Source organism: Sodiomyces alkalinus (genome assembly GCF_003711515.1).
Source record: "Sodiomyces alkalinus F11 unplaced genomic scaffold SODALscaffold_1, whole genome shotgun sequence".
In the NCBI taxonomy this organism is placed as follows: domain Eukaryota; kingdom Fungi; phylum Ascomycota; class Sordariomycetes; order Glomerellales; family Plectosphaerellaceae; genus Sodiomyces; species Sodiomyces alkalinus.
The window spans coordinates 782,975-799,985 of record NW_021167079.1 but is presented as its reverse complement, the minus strand read 5'-3'; the positions used below and the strand labels follow the sequence as shown (position 1 = coordinate 799,985).

Sequence of the window (17,011 nt, the reverse complement as noted above, 5' to 3'; positions counted from 1 at the left end):
CGGAACGGGGACGGAACGGGGACGGAAATAAACTGCCTTGAAATCAGGACCCTTACCCTGGGCATGCAGCCAAGGAGGTTAGAGGCGGCCGACAGTATGCCTCGACTTCACCATCTGACGGCAAGGGAAGGACAACGCTACTTCGTACTCCGTATCCTTGGGTAACGAAGACGCACGACCAGGAACTGGTTAGAGGAACAGAGCAGGTTGCTGACTTGTCCCGGTGCATCAAGGACGGCGGATTGAGGTCTGTCACGCCTAGTCCTCGGTATCAAAAGAGGGATAAAAGGGCATTGGCGAGGTTGGAAGAATAGCTCGTTTGGCTCTCACATGGCGTGCCGAGCCGTAGTCAGTACGTGTACATGTACACGTAGTGCCGGAATAGTTGATGACGGTGGCCCAGACTTTCGATGTGGAAGGCCCAGCGTAAGAAAGGGGGGTAGAAGGCACAGAACACGGAAGAGGCATGGGACATGGGTAAACTGACGGACAGGATAGGTTGGGTCGTGGCTCGTGATCTTCTTGGTACCGAGTACCTAATTTCCACAAGCGTCCAGGAAAATGATGTCACGGTCAGTCGCTGTCAGCCACTCCTCAATGATGACTAATCCACCCCATGCTCTCATCCGTCCGCTTCTCCAGGCATGAATGAAGAATGAGCGTGTTGGTTGGACAAGCGACAGACAACTTGATTTACCTACCCGTACCTGACAGAGGCGACCGACCTTACAATAGGGCTTAAAGATCCGAACTAATATATCGCCGAAGGTTGCACTAAAGCGATTGACCCTCTTCGAGAAAGATGCCGGAAGCATTCCCGCATCTCAACATTCTTTACGCGTCTTTGCGTTCTCCCAGAGACAACGCAAGTCTCTCTCTCTCGCTCCGGCCATGCCCAAAATAACAGGACAAACGGAAAGAAGTAGCGTTAAATAACTGCAGATAGGGTGATTTGCTGTATGGCTGCCCTTGGCCGCTCAGTCGTAAAACAAGAGAGCTCTGACCTCTACGCTCTCTCGCGACGGCTCATCAACAGCTTCAGGGTCAACAAATGCGCAATGCGGCGCCCTCCGTACCACCCCTTCCTCTTCCAACGAGTCAAAGCACTTTATCAGCAGTACTTCATCCGGTTTCTGCTCCCTTTTGAAGAACCACTGGTGCCGCTCCCCTGCCGGCCGCACCGCCCACGTTTGGCTCTTCAGGAGCTCAGCACCCGAGGAGCCGTCCCGGTACATCACCGATGCCTCCGCCAAGTCCGTCTCTTCCACGCTGCGACCGTCCACCACCGCCAACGGGTCTTTACGCACCGTGCGGATGGGTCGCCACGCGTTCACGATCTGCCACCTTCTAGGGCTGTTGCTGCTGCTTCTGCTGCTGCTGCTTCTGCTGCTCCCTTGGTCTCGTCGGGTGAGCGTCTCGGCCTCATCGGCCGGCAAGTGCTGGCGCGCCACGAGCTCGGCACCCGCGTAGGACTGGTCCACGTGTACTCTATGCAGCGGTCCGGGGTTCTTCGCGTTGCCTTCACCTAGCCGGTGCCAGTCGGACGGGCCGCGCCGGACCCGGTGGCCGAAGATGACGACACGAGTAGCGCCTGTGCTATTCGCCCCCAATGCAGGTAAATGTTAGCAGCAAAACGGACATGCAGCGCTGCAGTCAACTCTCCCCCCAGGCTAGCTCACGCTTGCTTATACAGCTGCTCCATCTCGGTGTAATACGCCCCGTTGACACGGAGCTCGTCGACAAAGTCTTTCTCCTGGCTCTCGTGATGCACTAGCTGGAAGCCGTGGCTGTCAAGGTTGTAGTAGTCCTCTCTTCCGGTCATGTCCCGAATGATCACGGACACGGGAACTGTAGGTCGTTCATTGGAGACCTTGCCGCTGGAATGTCACATTCGCCCCCGGCCCTAGTTAGGACTTGTCTCCTATTCATAAGGGAGTTTCAAGATGTCTACGGAGTACGAGCATACCTCCCAACGACCACTGGAATGGGCGCAGACCCGTCCCCGGGATCACGGTAGTAGTTAAGTTGTGTGTAAACATCTCGACCGGTTGACGGAGAAAACGTCTTATCGGATTGTGACGGCTTCTGGTTCGGAGTATCGATGGCCATGGCTGTCGAACCGTTTTCAGGAGCTCATTGACGAAAAAGCAAGGCGGGTGATGTCTCTACCTTGGCGAGGAGCGGGCGTACCGAGGTCATTGTACATGTTATGGTAGTGGACTTTTGCATGTCATTCTTGTGTCAATGGGTGCGACGACGAACGATGAATTTCAAGTCATAACAGCAGCCCCTGAAACATCTAGCGGGGCGCTTGAATTTACCCCACTTCGCACTACACGTACGTAAAGCCACTTGGCCATGGAAGTCTTCCCCGCCATTACAGGGCGCTAGAACCCCCGCCAGGTACGTATTGTGTACCGTACCCCTCGCGACCCCGAAAGCTTGACCGCCTTTAGCCTTCTGTTAGACCACTCAGGTTCAGGTCCCCGAGCTTAACCATCTCCTAAACCATCTCCCCGTATCCTCTTCGTTTCTCCCATCTCCCACTCTGTACTCCCTCTTTCCATTTACCCTCGTGCGAACCGTCAACAATCCCAAACCTACCCACCATGCCTGTCCAGATTCCTCCCGGCGGCACTATTGTCGACACCTTCAAAAAGTCCTTCGTCGATGTCCCCGTCGACGCTGACAACGACAATGCTATTGCTACCTCCGAGTTCCTCGACGCCACCGAGTCTCTCGTAACCATCTTTGGTACAGGCAGCCCCCTGCACCACCGCGTGATACACGCAGTACAACGTCACTTCACTTGGTCCCAACCCACCGTTCTGACAAACGAAACACAGATGTCCTCGGTGCCGTCGCCTTCTCCCCCGTCAAGTCTGACATGCTCGGCAATGTCAAGGTACGCACCTGCCCTCTCTTTCCGTCCTCTTTCCCATAATTCTAATGGGCCGATGTTCTGTTGCTTCATGTTTACGATTCGCTTTCCTGTTCTGTTTCACCCGGTGTTTGCAAATCGCTAACCGGTCCTCTCCCGTCTCTAGAAAATCCGTGACCGCCTCCTTGCCGCCCCCGCCGAATCCATGAACCTCCAAGACCTTGTCCGCAATGAGATCAAGACCAAGAAACACACTGCATCCGAGGGCCTCCTCTGGCTGACCCGGTAAGCCCCAAGACAAACATTCCCCCTTGGTTTTTTTCTTCTTTTTTTCGGGTCTTTCCTCCACGGTGACGTTGCTGACCTCTCTCTTCCAACTCCCAGCGGCCTCGAGTTCACCTGCATCGCCCTGAGCCAGAACGTCGCCAAACCCTCCGAGGAGCTCGCCGACTCCTTCCGCAGCGCCTACGGCACCACCCTCAAGCCCCACCACAGCTTCATCGTCAAGCCCATCTTCAGCGCCGCCATGAGCGCCTGCCCGTACCGAGCCGACTTTTACTCCAAGCTCGGCGACGACCCTGCCAAGGTTGCCGAGCAGCTCCGCGTCTACCTCGTCGCCCTGGAGAAGATTGTCGGAATTCTCAAGGGCTTCCTCAGCAGCAAGGATGCCAAGTGGTAGATGGCGCGCGAGAATAGAGAGAAGGAGTGGGTGGCTCGAGATACAAAGAAAAAGGAAAGACACGCACAATTCGTGGAAGCGATGAGAGACGATCGATTCGAAACGTATAACATACATCTGACCGCGCATCTCGACTAGAGCTAGAGCGATTCATCAGGTTAATAAGAGAATCAAACACGGACCCATTATAATTCCAGTAATCAGTTAACAAATGCTTCAAGAAGTTCAACTCCGTCCGATCTGACCAGGCTGGTCTAATGTTTCCCCATACCATGGCCTCCCGACTGTCGTCACTCTACAGATAATGGAGATGCTCAACCGGCTCCTCTTTAAGCCTATACCCAAATCAGTATGTTGCGGCACTGCGTCGAGGGAAACAAATCTATGGGAGAGAGGGAAAGCGTAAAGCTTATGGTCAAGATCAAACAATACATGTCATTCGACAATAAGAACGACGAGGCCACTGCCGCATCCTTTCATCCATCAATATATGTGCAAGAAGATACGATCCGCCATATCCCCCGGACTACTTCCAAGAGACGGAGACCCGAAGTGGCGTGGCAAAACAGAAGAAGAAAAGAAAAGCAAAAAGTTACGTCCCCTTCCACAACACCCCTTAAGCAACGACGCCAGTGCCACCATTGGCCTCAATGGCTCCGCAAACACAGTCGGCCGGGTCAACGGTGTACGAGTAAGGCACGTCGTTAAGGCTGCCCACCTGGGTGATATCAATATCGGAGTCCACGAAAATGTTATCCCGCTCGACGGCATAACCCTGATCGTTGGCATCGAGGTCAGTGACGATGGCGCGCCGGGTGTTCTCGAAGTAGTTGGACTCGACGAGCACCTGGGCGTTCTCGCGCGTGTTGATGCCCGACGTCGGGTTGTTGAGGTAGCACGAGCTGTAGATGTGGCCCGTGCCGAACCGGATCGAGGGGAGCCGCGAGTTGACGTTGATGAAGCTGTTGTGGTGGTATGTGACGTGCATCGTGCCGGCGTCCTGGCCTCCGTTGCTGCCGGAGTGGCCGATGAGAGTGCCCTTCCACTAGACGAGGGGGGGGGATAACATGTTAGCACATCGCGACTCACGAGAGATACCATTTCAGGAGGTAGGATAAGGGGTAGGTCAATGTAGGGGGGCGGCAGCTGAGAAGAGAAAAAGGAGATGAAAAGCAAAGGAGGGGCATACGTGGTCGTGGAACTTGGTCCAGGAGACGGTGATCCAGTCGGAAGCACGCTTGATATCAAGCAGACCATCATAATGATCCTTGTCGCCGACGATGCCGTCGTTGAACAGGTCGCAGTGGTCAACCCAGACGTTCGTCGACGTCTCGATATCGATCAGGTCGCCGCCCTCAGGGGCCTGGCTGAGCTGCAGATTGCGGAGGATGACATTATCGACATTGTACAGCCGGAAACCGCCGCCAGTGAGACCAGAGCCCGCGTCGACGCCCTGGACGGTCGTGTCGCTCGGAACTCGCAGGATGCCGCACCCATTGATGATGCCGTCGATGTGAACTACGCCACCCGACGACAGGGCATCCCCGAGCGCCCCACAGTCGCTGACGACCACCGGTTGGCCGCTTCCGCCGGTCGTGTCGGCGCCGTAACCCACGAGCTCATCTACCTGGGCGTTGCTGCATTGAGCGTAGGCTGCGCTGACGGCAGCGAGGAGGACTAGAACGCTCTTGCGGGCCATTATGATTTGGGAGAAACAGGAGTTCGACGTGGGTGGAATGGAGGAGCGTCCTGGTAAAGTCGATTCGAATGAGATCGAGATGATTGTCGAAATCTTGATCTGATGTTGGACAAGGCTTCTGGAAAATCGAAAACGAGTAACTCGCTAGGAAGGCAGAGAGCGCGTCCTTATATAGGATTTTGACCAGGTTATCTTCGGCCAGGATCGGTTCGCGTCATGATCTTGTCGTCTTTTTGCAAACCAGCTGAGAGCTTCGGATGATATCCATCACTTTTCCACTGTTGTATCCATTGAGTTCTGTCAAGACCGACAACCGGGGCAATTGTCCACCAGTGAAATGAATTCAATCCCACTCTTTGTCGGCCCTTGAACTCTCGGATGGAGCTCTCCCATCTTTCTAGAGATCGACTACGTGCTCGGGAGACTTGACGTTGACGGTAATTGATGCGACTGCCGTTCCAAAGAGAGTGATGATCGTCATACAGGGTGTAAATCCACGAATGGTGGCACGCCTCAGGGATGGGGATATGGTTAGATGGCGTTGCATACATATTAAGGAGAAACCAGGTTTGCGTCTGCAGTCGCCAGACGTCGGACTTGGTCACCCCCCCTGATGATGGCTAGTTGGATGGATGGGTCGGCACGAACCTGGTTGCTCCCGTTGAGAGGTGAAGATGGTGTTGAGTTTGTAGTCAGATATCCCGCTAGCCTCTCCTATAACTGTCCTTACAGGAGAAAGATCTGCGGTGGACTACCATCCAGGGCACGTCTCACGGGCCGAGAACGGATGCAGAGCATCCCCCGCCAGCATTACCCCGGGTGGTCCTGCAGGTTTGGATCCCGTGGGGTAATTAAGCGCCTCCCGAAGGCTTGCAGTCGTTCATTGACATGATGGTGCTCTGGACTGCGCAATGTTTCGAGGCAATAATTGCTCCGACAAAATCCCACGAATTTCTCTCGTATTTGTTTGTTGAACGTATTTTTTTCCTTAGAGAATCTCTACGATGACGCTGCCGGTGCCTCCTCGGTCTTTGGACCATCAGGTGCCGAAGATGCATCTTCGACTCCGTCTGCACCGGTGCTCGCTGACTTGGACGCCTCCTTTTCTTTGGCCTTGGCTGCCTTTTTCGCCTCAATCTGTCGCAGCTTCTCCAGCTTCTTTAGCTGGTTCTTGGTCAATTTTCCGTCACCTCCACCCTTCTCGTCCCCGTCGGTCTTCGGCCGAACCGCCAGAGTCTTCACGGCTTCCGATCCCCTCCAAACCAGAGGCCGACGTGACATGAACAAATCAACCGTTTCCTCCGTGATCTGGGCTCGCCTCTCCTGGAAATCGGTACAGAACTTGGACAGTTCCTTTGCGCACCTGTAGCATGTGTGAGCAACACGCATTTTTCACATATAATGGTAAAGGGCGTCGCTGCGTACCTCATCTTGATCTCGCCAGTCAACATCTTGCCAGAGCGGTAGTCTTGTTCAATTTGCGCAAGCTCCTCATCGTCCTGGAGTATGAAGTTAACAAAAAAACTGAACCTAGTGACAGGCATCCACGTCGCAAGCTCACCTCCAGGAAAAAGCGCAAGTATTGATAGCTGACATCAACTAGAAACCAGTTAGAACAACATCAGTAGCTTGTCGGATTCCCTACTATACCATCTGGGTTGCCTCCTAGGGCTCTTTGTTCCTCAGCAGTCTCCCTGCCGCCGCTGAAGGCATACTTCTTCATCTTCGTCTCGATCTTCTTGGGGGTATCAGTCATGAAAATAGCAGATGATTCAACCGAGGCCGACATCCTAACCAAGGGGGCATGAGTTAGTCTGCAGTCCGTGGGCTGGCGTTGACAATACGTCGAGATTCCACTCACTTGGAACCAGGGCCACCGAGGGCATCGAGGAATCTGGCATGGATGAGAGACGGCTTGGCATAATGAAGCCCCTGAGCCACATCTCGGGTCAACCGGAAGTACGGGTCTAGGGAGCAATCAGTATAACCAGCAGAGGCGGCCTAGTAGTATATCCACTTTGCAAGAATACGATCATCTGATTCCGCGTTACTTGAAATCACTTGCCTTGGTCAATGGCGCAAGGGATAAGACAAGGGATTTGCGTGGTGACGGCATCATTGTCGCCGAAGATGTGCGGGAACGAGTTGGCAAAGGATGGGGCGGCCTGAATGGCGGCGAATCCCATCTGGAGAAGACAAAGCATTAGCATTCATCCAGAACTCAGAGGGGGGAGAAAAAATAAGTGTTTACCTTGCCAATGTTTGTGGAACCGTCGAATCCGAACACAGCGGAGGCTGCGTTGACAGTAATACGCTTGGCTATTCTGGTGATATTGGCGTAAATGCTTCCACCGATGTAGTCATAGCTGGAGAATTACGATAAGCATGGATCGGGTTGATTCCGACTGTTGTCTTAGGCCGACTCACTCGGAAAACATAAAGGTCCTGAGGTAGAAGAGTCAGCTCTGGCGACGACATTGACGCGAAGAATCATGTAAATGACTTGGGATCACCTACCTCTCAGGATTAAATCCAATGGCCAGAATATCTTTAGCATTAGATCTCGCATAGGCCTTGACCTCCTCGACACTGTCAAATCGAAATGATTAGTTCGGTCGCGCAATTTAGAAAAGGCAAGATAGAAATATCATACGTTCGCTTTTCCGAGAACAGGAACTTCTCATCTGTTGAGCATAAGTTAATGTCCAGTTCAGTGTTCTCGGAGCCGTGACCACGAACCATCTGTGAGCATGATCTAGGAGGTGTAAGCGTCTGAGCAGTATGTATAAAGCCCATTGGTCTCAGGATGGTAATAGAAACGCCGGAGAACATACCACCAGGGGAGCATCGAACACATCCGAGAGCCACTTGGTAAATGTAAAGGGACTATGTCGTCTATTAGGTTCATTCTCGAAAGAAGCCGTGGATCTGCGTACATAACGTGGCCAATGTGCATGCTGTCACTGCTAGGGCCGCGACCTGGAACATAGCGCATTAGTCTCCTATCCAGCACTACACACCATTTCTCCCCCATTGCTGGCGACTGACCTGTGTAGAGGTAGAAAGGTTCCTTGCGCTCGTACCTGTCGAGAATCGCTTCGAAGTCCCGGTGCGAGAAGAACACACCCCGGCGCAGAAGGTGGTGTGGCTTCACCCCTACGACCTTCTCGAAACGCTCCAGCAGCGCATCGTCAATGGGTTTGGTACCGAACTCCTCGATGAGTTTCTGGGTATGCGGTTAACCACGATATTAATAGAGAAGAGGTGAAAGACATCGCTCACGTTGTAGTCAATGGCTTGGACTTTGCCATGTTCGTCGACCTGCGCATGTCAGACTTTCCAGTTCACTTTCGAGGTTCGCTCAACTGCCACGGAGCTCGCAATCACCATGGCCAGTGTACGCCAGCCAGTCCACCATCCAGCGCCGTCCCCCTACAGTTTCAAGCTCCGCCGAAAAAAAGAGCCCATAACACCAATGCTATTCTTTTCAGGCCCTGGGCTTCGTCTTTGCCTCGCATCGGCCACTAAAACACGGGAGGCGCAAATCAGGTGCGTGGGCAGGGAGGCAGGATCACTCACCGCGCCAGCGACGTTCCAAGGATCGACAGTCTGCTTCGAGGCGGCATGTTGGTCTTCTCCCACAGCCTGAGGGAGGATCGTCTGTGTAGGCGCTTCGGGTTCGGCGGCCATGGTGGGAGACGGAATGCGATTCGCAAAACGGCGCGGGGGTTTGTCGGGTTATCGGACGTCGTCACGTCGGGACTCGGCGAGAACAGGGGCTTGATGAGAGTTGAGTATCAGGTGGTTGACTATCTCCCAGACTGTACTGGAGCTTTCTCCTTGTCACTTTGCAAAATCTCCTGCGCAATTAGCAGAAGAAACGGAAGAAGAACACGTCGGGGGAGGATCGATTCGTCTACCCTTCTTGCCCGATTAGTTGAGTCAGTGGCGGGCGGGGACAGCCGGCAAAATTCAAAAGTCCAGGGGTAACCCCGCGGATGACTAAGCCATGCACTTCACTAAAGGTACCCCGCCATCTTGACCGAGAGTACTACCCCTCCTTCACCGAGATGACCGAGATCGCCAACCCCTCTGGATGAGAGGATCTCCTGTAATGTTACAAGACCTATAAGCTAGACTCAAATACAAATGTTAACAGATTTTCCCCCTCTTATCGTATTTACGCAATTTCGGGAATTGTCGCGTTACGTCAACCGATCAGAAACAATCCCGCCCTACCTACATAGACTCACGGAGCACATCAAAGCACAGGCTACAGGACAATCCTCAATTCTGACTGTTCCTAGGCAGGAGATCTCCTTATTACCAGATGCCATCCTCAACTCACTTCTCACCTTAAAAAGTCGTTTTTAGTTTGGGGTATTCCTCCGCTCGAGCCTTCAAGTCCGCGAAGATGGCCTTTGAAATATCTGCCCCGAGGCCTTCCATGCGCTTCACATCCTCATCTTCAAACTCCTCAAGTACTTCCTTCGGCTCTTCCTTACCGTCCGCCTCATCATCTTTCTGGGGCTCCGTGGCCTTTTCCACGCCATGCTCGCCGACCAAAAGCAGCTGAGCGTTTACAAAGTCAAAATGAGCTGGCTTAGAGGGGATCCAGCGCTTTTTCGCAAATTCATCCATTATTCTGTTGATCATGTCAGCCTTACAGTACCTGTCTCCTCTGACAAGGGCAGAGGGCTGGAGGGCCAGGAAAAGGCGAGGACCTACCCTTGGGAGAACTCAGGCTTCTTCGGCAGTTGCGCATTTGCCGGGCCCGGATACGATGGATTCTTTGTGCTGACGATGAAACTCCCTTCTTTCTTGAGACCCAGCTCTTCTTGAACCTCACCCAACTCCTCGGGCAGAGTCAGCATATAGACTAGGTGACTTTCCCGGCCCGTACTTGTAATAGCGTATACACCCTCCGCTGCGGGCGTGGCAGGAGGGACATGACTAGTACCCCTCGTCTTGGTCTCGTACTCGGTGCCCTTCAGAAAGTCATCCTTGAGCTGTTGGAACGAAACCTGGGCCATGTCGACGAAGACCATGAGTCGTTCCCCAGCAGATTTCGGGAGCGCTTTTTTGGGAACGACGAAGAGGCGGCTGTTGCCGTGATCCCCGATGGGTCCCTCGCCTAGTCGCGCATCCGGCGCAATGGGTCTGAGAAGAAGGTAGGTGCGCGCCACATCTTCGACCGATTCCGGGTCTGTGATATTGACACGGGGACGGAAGAAAACGTAGACAATGCCCTTCTCAAGTATATTGGAAGGGACGTCGGGGTCTTGGTGCGGCTTCTCAGCTGTCGCAGTGGCTGATTGCTCCGCCTTGGTATCCTCTTGTGTACCAGGTTCCGAAGTCCCGTCCTTCTCTGGCTGCCTAGCCCCATCCGTCCTTTGCGATTCTGGGGGCTCTTCCTCCACCTTTGGCTGGTGAGATTTGCTAGATTTGGTTGTGGTTTTAGCTCGTTTGGCCGAGAGTGAGGCTGGCTTCTTGTGTTCCAAGTCGTGCTTCTCTCCCACGACGGGGGACTCTTCTCCCTCGAGTCCCTCCTTGGTATCTTGAGCTTTGTCCCGGACGTCTGAAGAGCGTGTGGTGACCATGATTGCGCTGCTTATGTTTTGGTAGATTATTGATGGGTACCAAGCGACTGGCATTTGTGTGCAAGAAGGAAGTTGTAGGAAACTGAGGGTTCTCAAGGAAATCTGAGGTCAATGCACCACAGGAAGTTACAGGAGGGTGACCTCAGAGGCTGAGATTAGGAAAGTGCTAAATGGTGATGTCATGCAATACGGAACCTGGAGATGCGAACCCTTGGGCGCTGCCAAGGCATTTCTCTCACCGACCTTCACCTGGTTGTATCATGTTCCATACCTTTTCGGGCCCTCTCTTTCTGTTAGGTATACGCAAATTGCCAGGCAAGTATTCATAATCGGAACTCGACATGTCATCCCGAGACGGGCCTGGCTCCAAGCCCCAGTGGCTGTCCAGAACAATACCAGTCCTAGAGTGACTATACTGCCTCGTGTCGCCGGGCATGCCAGCATGATGCTGGTCAAGAGCATCCATGCTCCCACGTATCGCATGTGTTTTGGGACGTCATCTTGAAACGGAACAATAGGGTACAGAAATGGCGCCGTCAGCCTGGACTTGCGATAGGTACGTGCATGTAATAGTGGGAGAGCGTTTGTAAGTCTTGCGATTGCGGCCACGGCAAATTCGACAATCAGGATGTAGGACGGTATGTGAATGAGGATTCCCATCTCGTGTCAGAAACGCCGGCTTGCTTAGGTTTTGGTTTATGGTCGAAAAAAAAACAATGCGAGGATTTGGAGTGGACTCGTATAAGATTAGAGTCCCCCCTTTCTCATCATGTTGATGACAGTCGGATTCTTCAGGGAAGCAGAACCCGTGAAGAATCGAAGTGGTGACAGCAAAGCTGAGGCTGTGTCACAGAATGACGTCACTGAATCCGACGATCATCTAAGAATACACTGAAGCTGGCCCACTTTAATTTGCGTAAATTAACAGCCAGCCTTACGTTAGTATTAGTACTACCACCCGGACCCGTTTTTCAGTATTTAGCGGTGTTTTTCGGTGGACTTATGTACACAGTATGTAGCTGTACAATCTGTAAATCTGTCTACTTCCAAAACGTATGTGTTTTTAGCCCGTTTTTCGTATCTTTAGTAACAAAGTCAGTGTGAATCGCCCGTAAATCTAACGTATAGACTGTGCTTCTATGTACTGTACCCTTTTTCCCTAATAGAAAAAAAAATACATAAAAAATACATAAAAATAAATAAAAAATAGAATAAAATAGATAACAAATAGATAACTAAATTAGAGAATATATTAGAAAGATTAAAATAAAACTATAATAGAAAAGTAGAATAAAGTATAATTAGAACTAAGTCTAAAGAACTAATATAAATAATATAAACTATTAGAATAAACTTAGTATAAATATAATAAATAAAATAGATAAGATATAATAAAATAAAGATAAAGAATAGTATATACTTTCTTAAATATATAAAGAAGGTATATCTTAAGTATAATATAAAAAAGCGCTTGATAATAGACTAATTATAAATTTAATATTTAGAGTATATTACTATATTCTACGCTAATTATACTATTTCTAGTAGAATAAAAATAAAATTAAATATAAGTAGAATTTTGTCTAGAAAACTAATAAAAAGATTATTATTATAATTATCCATCTTACTCCGCTATCCTATCTAATCTATAGGAGCCTATTTAGACTATATAGTCTTTCTCGGGTAGCTATAAAGGAGAATACCCGGGTAAATTCTAGGAAAAACCTTTATATACTTCCGTACTAATAAAAGGTATAAGTTCTATTAGAATAAAGTGAATATAAAATAAAATAGAGTAAGGAAATGGATAAGTAAAGGTTAATAACGATAAATCTAAAAAGAACTTAAATATATATCTTCGTAAAAAGTATTTATAGATAATATACTCTATTAAAAGTATAAAAGAAAGAGTAATTTAGATATATAAGGAGCTAAAGAAGAACAAACGATATTAAAAAGTACTTAGATAAAGATAAAGCTAAACTTAAAAGCTATTTTAGTATTATTAAATTATACTTTTATTAGTACTTAAGTATAAAACTATATAAATAAAATATTATATAATACTATTTCTATTATATAATACTCTTTATATTATATCTAAGGTATAATCTCTTTAAATACTTAAAGAAGTATATATATCTATAGGCTTAATAATATAGGAAGTCTTCAATATTTTATATTTTAAAATATTTTAGAAATTATTAGTAATAAGTAGCCTTTATCTATATAATAATAAGACTTATTTATATTAGTTAGTATATATATTTATATAATATAGTTAGATAGTCGGATTATACTAGACACTACGGGGTATAATAACAGTTAATTATTTAAGGCCTTTATTCTATATATAGAGCAGGTTTGATAGGGGGAAAATAGAAAGCTGCTTTATCGTGATAATAAAAAACGTAATAAAACGCGTTATTCTAGCGTGGAAAATAGTAAATAGTAGTAAAATAAAAGAATACGGACGTTTCACGGTTATTTAGTGGTTATAGGGCAGGTTATATAATAAGTTCCCCCCCCATGAATAGCGGGATAGCCCCCCGCAGGGGCGAGTATTAAGGGCTTGCCGTAGGCAAGCAACTAAGCTCGTCTATATATATACTAACGCTGGCCCGCTTTAATTTACAGATAAAACTCTTGGCAGCCTGTGTTATTCGCAGCAGTACTACCGCCCGGCCCTTTTACGGCGTTTTTGCAGTGTTTTTCGTGAGACATGCCTCTATAGTATAGTTGTACAATAGCAAATCTATTAGTACTTTCGTTTTATATGGGTTTTATAGTAGGTTCCGTTATAATTAATTGAGGGATCTTAGTGCGAATTCCCTGTGAACTTGACTTTAGACTGTGCTGCTATGTACTATGTCCCCTGATAGGGTAAAAAATAGGATAAAAAGTAGGATAAAAATAGGATATAAAATAGGATAAAAATAAAATAAAATATTAAAATAGAGGATAAGAAATAAAATAAAATAATAGGATAAAGAATAAGATGTACAGTAAGATAGAAATAGAATATAAAATAGAAGAAGAAGTATAATAAAACCTTAGATAGGAAGTAGGATAAAAAGAGGATATAAAATAAAATATAAAATATAATAAGGTAGGCTAAAAGTAGAATAAAACATACACTAAGAAACTATAGAAAGAAAATTAATACAAGAAAATAGGCTAAGAATAATAGATAATATAAAGTAGAATAAAGTTAGAAGTAACCGATAAGATAAAGATAAATATATAAAAGATAATAGATAAGATAAGATATATTATATAAATAGAAATTATAAGAAATAGCTTAATATATATTTAGTGCTATAAAATAAGTAGAATATAGTATATAGTACTATAATAAGGATAGATTAGATATTATTTAATTATAGAAAATAAGATACTTAATAAGAAATAGTATACTATATAAAGTAAAAAGTAAAAGAGAGATAATAGAATAATATATAAATATGAAAAATATAATAAATAATATACTAAAGAATAAAATATAGTATTAATATAAGAAAATAAAATATTATAAGTATAGAATATAAGAATTATACTCTAAGCTTTAGGTAAACAAAAGTTAATACATATATAATATAAGTGTAATCTAAAGTAGTTATAGAGAATAAGGTTATATAAAGTTATAAAGTCAGAATATAATTACAATAAAATAAAATACTAGTACTAGATAAGATAAAGTTAGTATATAAGATAAAGTAAAATAAGATAAAACTAAAAAGTAATTAAAGGTATATATACTATTAGGAAGTAGTTATAGATAAAATGCTTTAATCAAAGTATAAAATAAAGAAGGATTTATATATATAAGGAGCTAAAGGAGAATAGACTATAATAAGAACTTAAATATAAATAAAACTAAAGTTAAAGCTGTTTTAGTACTACTATATTTTATCACTATATTATAAAAACTATATTAATAAAGTATAATATTATTTTAATTCCATCATATAACGCTCTTTTTATATTATATATAAGGTATAATTTCTTTATAAACTTAAGAAAGTATAATATATCTATTTAGTTATAAGTGTATTTCTATTATAGATCTTCGTAGTTTTATAGCTTTAACCTATTTTAGAAACTATTAGAAATAAACAACGTTTACCTATAAGTAATAATACTTATATATATTACTTAGTATATTCATATATATAATATAGTTAGATAATCGAGTTATATATATAGCCCCTTACAGGGGCGAGCGTAATAGCCTTACCTATAAGATAAGCTATTAATTAGTATTAACGCATTTATAGCAGGTATAGCGATTATTTATGTCTATTACTTACTTAACGACGATACTATTTATGGCTAGGAGATAGTAGGAGAGGAATATAGAGGGATAAAAGAAGCTAATACTAACGACTATAAACAGGAATAGACCCTTAAGTACGAGGTATAAAGCGCGATTAATATAACAACAAACAGTTTTTTACGATATTAAAAAAAAATAAAAAAATATCGTTATAGCGTAGAAGAAACAAACAAATAGCTATAGAAAATAAAAAGCAGGCGTTTTATAGTTATTTTCGGATATCCACGGTTATTTAGTAGTATAGAGTAGGTTATATAATTAGCCCCGGCCCCCCCCCCCCCTTTAGGTGGGGGGGAGGGGCGAGCTTAGCGGCGTTGCCCGTAGGGCAACCTGCTAAGCTCGTGATTCTCGTGCACGTAAACTCAGGTAACCTTGGGGAACCTTAGGGGGAGTATTATAAGAAGCATTCTAATCCCAAGTTACGACTTGCTCAATATCAGGTATTTTTACCTGCACCCAACGTGTTTACATTATTCTCCAATCGTGTTTCTCAAACGTATAGTAGAAACAAGACCTGAGGTGCAATAGTGTATGGTCACGTGATCGCTTACTCACGTTGACCCCGCCAAACCATTGTTATGACCTACCTCCGACCAACCCGGCGTGTGGTGGTACTTACTGACGGACAGCATGACCCCGCCCCCATTTGTGAACTTTGAGGCTTGAGCCTCCTAATAAACTTCGCAGTGCTCCATCCGCTCGACTTCTCTTTCACCCATGCTCCAATTTATTCGCCCGACGTTATTCCACACCAAACGTCAATTCTTCACCACTTGCCGTTCATTGGCGTCCCAGTCCATCATCCCACCACCTCTCTCTCCAAAGTCTCCGTCCCATCGCAGAACCATGGCGTCAGCCGCCGCGTCCGCAGTGGCTCTAGTTGAAGCGGCTAAGAAGGCCGCCGCAGCTCGCGCAGTAGCCAACCACTTGCTTCCCAGCCACCGTCACGTCGGCATCGGCTCCGGCAGCACCGTCGTGCATGTCGTCGACGCCATCGCCGCCCAGGGCCCGTCCTTCTGGGGGAACATGACTTTCTACCCAACGGGGAGCCAGAGCAAAGGTCTCATCCGCGCCGTGGGGCTGCGCCTTTGCCACCTGGACGAGCGGCCGGTTGTCCCGGAGACGGGCCGGCTCGTGGAGCTGGACGTCGCTTTCGATGGGGCCGATGAGGTCGACGATGAGCTTAACTGCATCAAGGGAGGTGGCGCGTGTCTTCTCCAAGAGAAACTGGTTGCCGTGGCGGCAAAGAAATTTGTTGTCGTTGCTGGTACGAATAACAAACCCCTTTTTGCCCCTTGATTTCCTCGGCTCTCACATTTGGGTAGAAGTTGGATTGTGCAAGAAACCTGCTGACAAATGGCTAGACTACCGTAAACTATCACCACGTCTCTGCACCAAGTGGAAAGCCATTCCCATTGAAGTCCTTCCCATGGCCGCCCCAGATGTAGTCGACCGTCTAACGGCCTTGGGCGCCCTGCAGCCTACCGTTCGCCCTGGCACCCCAGGAAAGGCGGGTGAAGTCGTCACTGACAACGGCATGTGGATTATCGATGCCCCCTTTCCCCCTCTTCTGCTCGACAAAGAGCTGGCATCGGCAGGCATTACCACCGGCCGAGATGCTGGCGGGAACTGGGGCGTCAGCGCGCTGGCGGACGAGCTCCTACGGATTCCCGGTATTGTCGAAGTGGGGTTGTTCTACGGACTCGACGGAGCGCAGGCCGCAACTCTGGGCAAGTCGGGTCTAGCACAGAAACCTGTTGCTGCCTACTTTGGAATGGAAGATGGAAGTGTCCAGACTAAGGTGGTCGAGTAAGAA

The 17,011-nt window shown here is 47.3% G+C and overlaps 6 protein-coding genes across 6 annotated transcripts; 2 read left to right on the top strand and 4 right to left on the bottom strand.

The window, feature by feature from the left end:
* Nucleotides 1–726: 726 nt before the first annotated feature.
* Nucleotides 727–2,214, bottom strand: SODALDRAFT_326093 (hypothetical protein). Its single transcript, XM_028610085.1, has 3 exons — nt 1,967–2,214; nt 1,680–1,877; nt 727–1,596 (listed from the first exon to the last, which is right to left on the bottom strand). The coding sequence occupies exons 1-3, from the start codon at nt 2,107–2,109 to the stop codon at nt 978–980; spliced, it is 960 nt and encodes a 319-aa protein (XP_028469714.1). The 5' UTR covers nt 2,110–2,214; the 3' UTR covers nt 727–977.
* Nucleotides 2,215–2,609: 395 nt separating this feature from the next.
* SODALDRAFT_266835 (glycolipid transfer protein) lies at nt 2,610–3,560 on the top strand (the record flags this gene model as incomplete). Its single annotated transcript, XM_028607515.1, has 4 exons — nt 2,610–2,754; nt 2,847–2,905; nt 3,048–3,166; nt 3,266–3,560. 4 exons carry the CDS (start codon nt 2,610–2,612, stop codon nt 3,558–3,560), a joined length of 618 nt encoding a protein of 205 aa, XP_028469713.1.
* Nucleotides 3,561–3,928: 368 nt separating this feature from the next.
* SODALDRAFT_326091 (pectate lyase B) lies at nt 3,929–5,675 on the bottom strand. Its single transcript, XM_028610084.1, has 2 exons — nt 4,750–5,675; nt 3,929–4,605 (listed from the first exon to the last, which is right to left on the bottom strand). Exons 1-2 carry the CDS (start codon nt 5,257–5,259, stop codon nt 4,177–4,179), a joined length of 939 nt encoding a protein of 312 aa, XP_028469712.1. The 5' UTR covers nt 5,260–5,675; the 3' UTR covers nt 3,929–4,176.
* Nucleotides 5,676–5,787: 112 nt separating this feature from the next.
* Nucleotides 5,788–9,176, bottom strand: SODALDRAFT_326090 (tryptophanyl-tRNA synthetase). The gene is made up of 16 exons (XM_028610083.1): nt 8,839–9,176; nt 8,542–8,580; nt 8,308–8,485; nt 8,196–8,238; nt 8,094–8,145; nt 7,999–8,014; nt 7,913–7,943; nt 7,777–7,848; nt 7,687–7,704; nt 7,511–7,625; nt 7,325–7,445; nt 7,121–7,226; nt 6,910–7,049; nt 6,821–6,858; nt 6,685–6,758; nt 5,788–6,622 (listed from the first exon to the last, which is right to left on the bottom strand). The coding sequence occupies exons 1-16, from the start codon at nt 8,947–8,949 to the stop codon at nt 6,259–6,261; spliced, it is 1,518 nt and encodes a 505-aa protein (XP_028469711.1). The 5' UTR covers nt 8,950–9,176; the 3' UTR covers nt 5,788–6,258.
* Nucleotides 9,177–9,575: 399 nt separating this feature from the next.
* SODALDRAFT_286833 (hypothetical protein) lies at nt 9,576–11,554 on the bottom strand. The gene is made up of 3 exons (XM_028608557.1): nt 11,131–11,554; nt 9,988–10,950; nt 9,576–9,904 (listed from the first exon to the last, which is right to left on the bottom strand). The coding sequence occupies exons 1-3, from the start codon at nt 11,517–11,519 to the stop codon at nt 9,616–9,618; spliced, it is 1,641 nt and encodes a 546-aa protein (XP_028469710.1). The 5' UTR covers nt 11,520–11,554; the 3' UTR covers nt 9,576–9,615.
* Nucleotides 11,555–16,041: 4,487 nt separating this feature from the next.
* On the top strand, nt 16,042–17,008 carry SODALDRAFT_269264 (ribose 5-phosphate isomerase A; the record flags this gene model as incomplete). Its single annotated transcript, XM_028607648.1, has 2 exons — nt 16,042–16,462; nt 16,560–17,008. 2 exons carry the CDS (start codon nt 16,042–16,044, stop codon nt 17,006–17,008), a joined length of 870 nt encoding a protein of 289 aa, XP_028469709.1.
* Between the last annotated feature and the right edge of the window lie 3 nt (nt 17,009–17,011).

Excerpts from the sequence above, each read along its gene's own strand:
- SODALDRAFT_326093 (XM_028610085.1), bottom strand. The coding sequence starts at position 2,109 with ATGGCCATCGATACTCCGAACCAGAAGCCGTCACAATCCGATAAGACG. Across the intron at positions 1,878-1,966 it reads ATTCCAGTGGTCGTTGGGAG|CGGCAAGGTCTCCAATGAAC; the intron begins GTATGCTCGTAC and ends GTGACATTCCAG. Across the intron at positions 1,597-1,679 it reads GAGCAGCTGTATAAGCAAGC|CACAGGCGCTACTCGTGTCG; the intron begins GTGAGCTAGCCT and ends GGGGGCGAATAG.
- SODALDRAFT_326091 (XM_028610084.1), bottom strand. The coding sequence starts at position 5,259 with ATGGCCCGCAAGAGCGTTCTAGTCCTCCTCGCTGCCGTCAGCGCAGCC. Across the intron at positions 4,606-4,749 it reads GGACCAAGTTCCACGACCAC|TGGAAGGGCACTCTCATCGG; the intron begins GTATGCCCCTCC and ends CCCCTCGTCTAG.
- SODALDRAFT_326090 (XM_028610083.1), bottom strand. The coding sequence starts at position 8,949 with ATGGCCGCCGAACCCGAAGCGCCTACACAGACGATCCTCCCTCAGGCT. Across the intron at positions 8,581-8,838 it reads CTTGGAACGTCGCTGGCGCG|GTCGACGAACATGGCAAAGT; the intron begins GTGAGTGATCCT and ends TGACATGCGCAG. Across the intron at positions 8,146-8,195 it reads ATGCACATTGGCCACGTTAT|TCCCTTTACATTTACCAAGT; the intron begins GTACGCAGATCC and ends TAGACGACATAG.
- SODALDRAFT_286833 (XM_028608557.1), bottom strand. The coding sequence starts at position 11,519 with ATGGGAATCCTCATTCACATACCGTCCTACATCCTGATTGTCGAATTT. Across the intron at positions 10,951-11,130 it reads GAAAGAGAGGGCCCGAAAAG|AACCCTCAGTTTCCTACAAC; the intron begins GTATGGAACATG and ends GATTTCCTTGAG. Across the intron at positions 9,905-9,987 it reads AAGCCTGAGTTCTCCCAAGG|AATAATGGATGAATTTGCGA; the intron begins GTAGGTCCTCGC and ends CATGATCAACAG.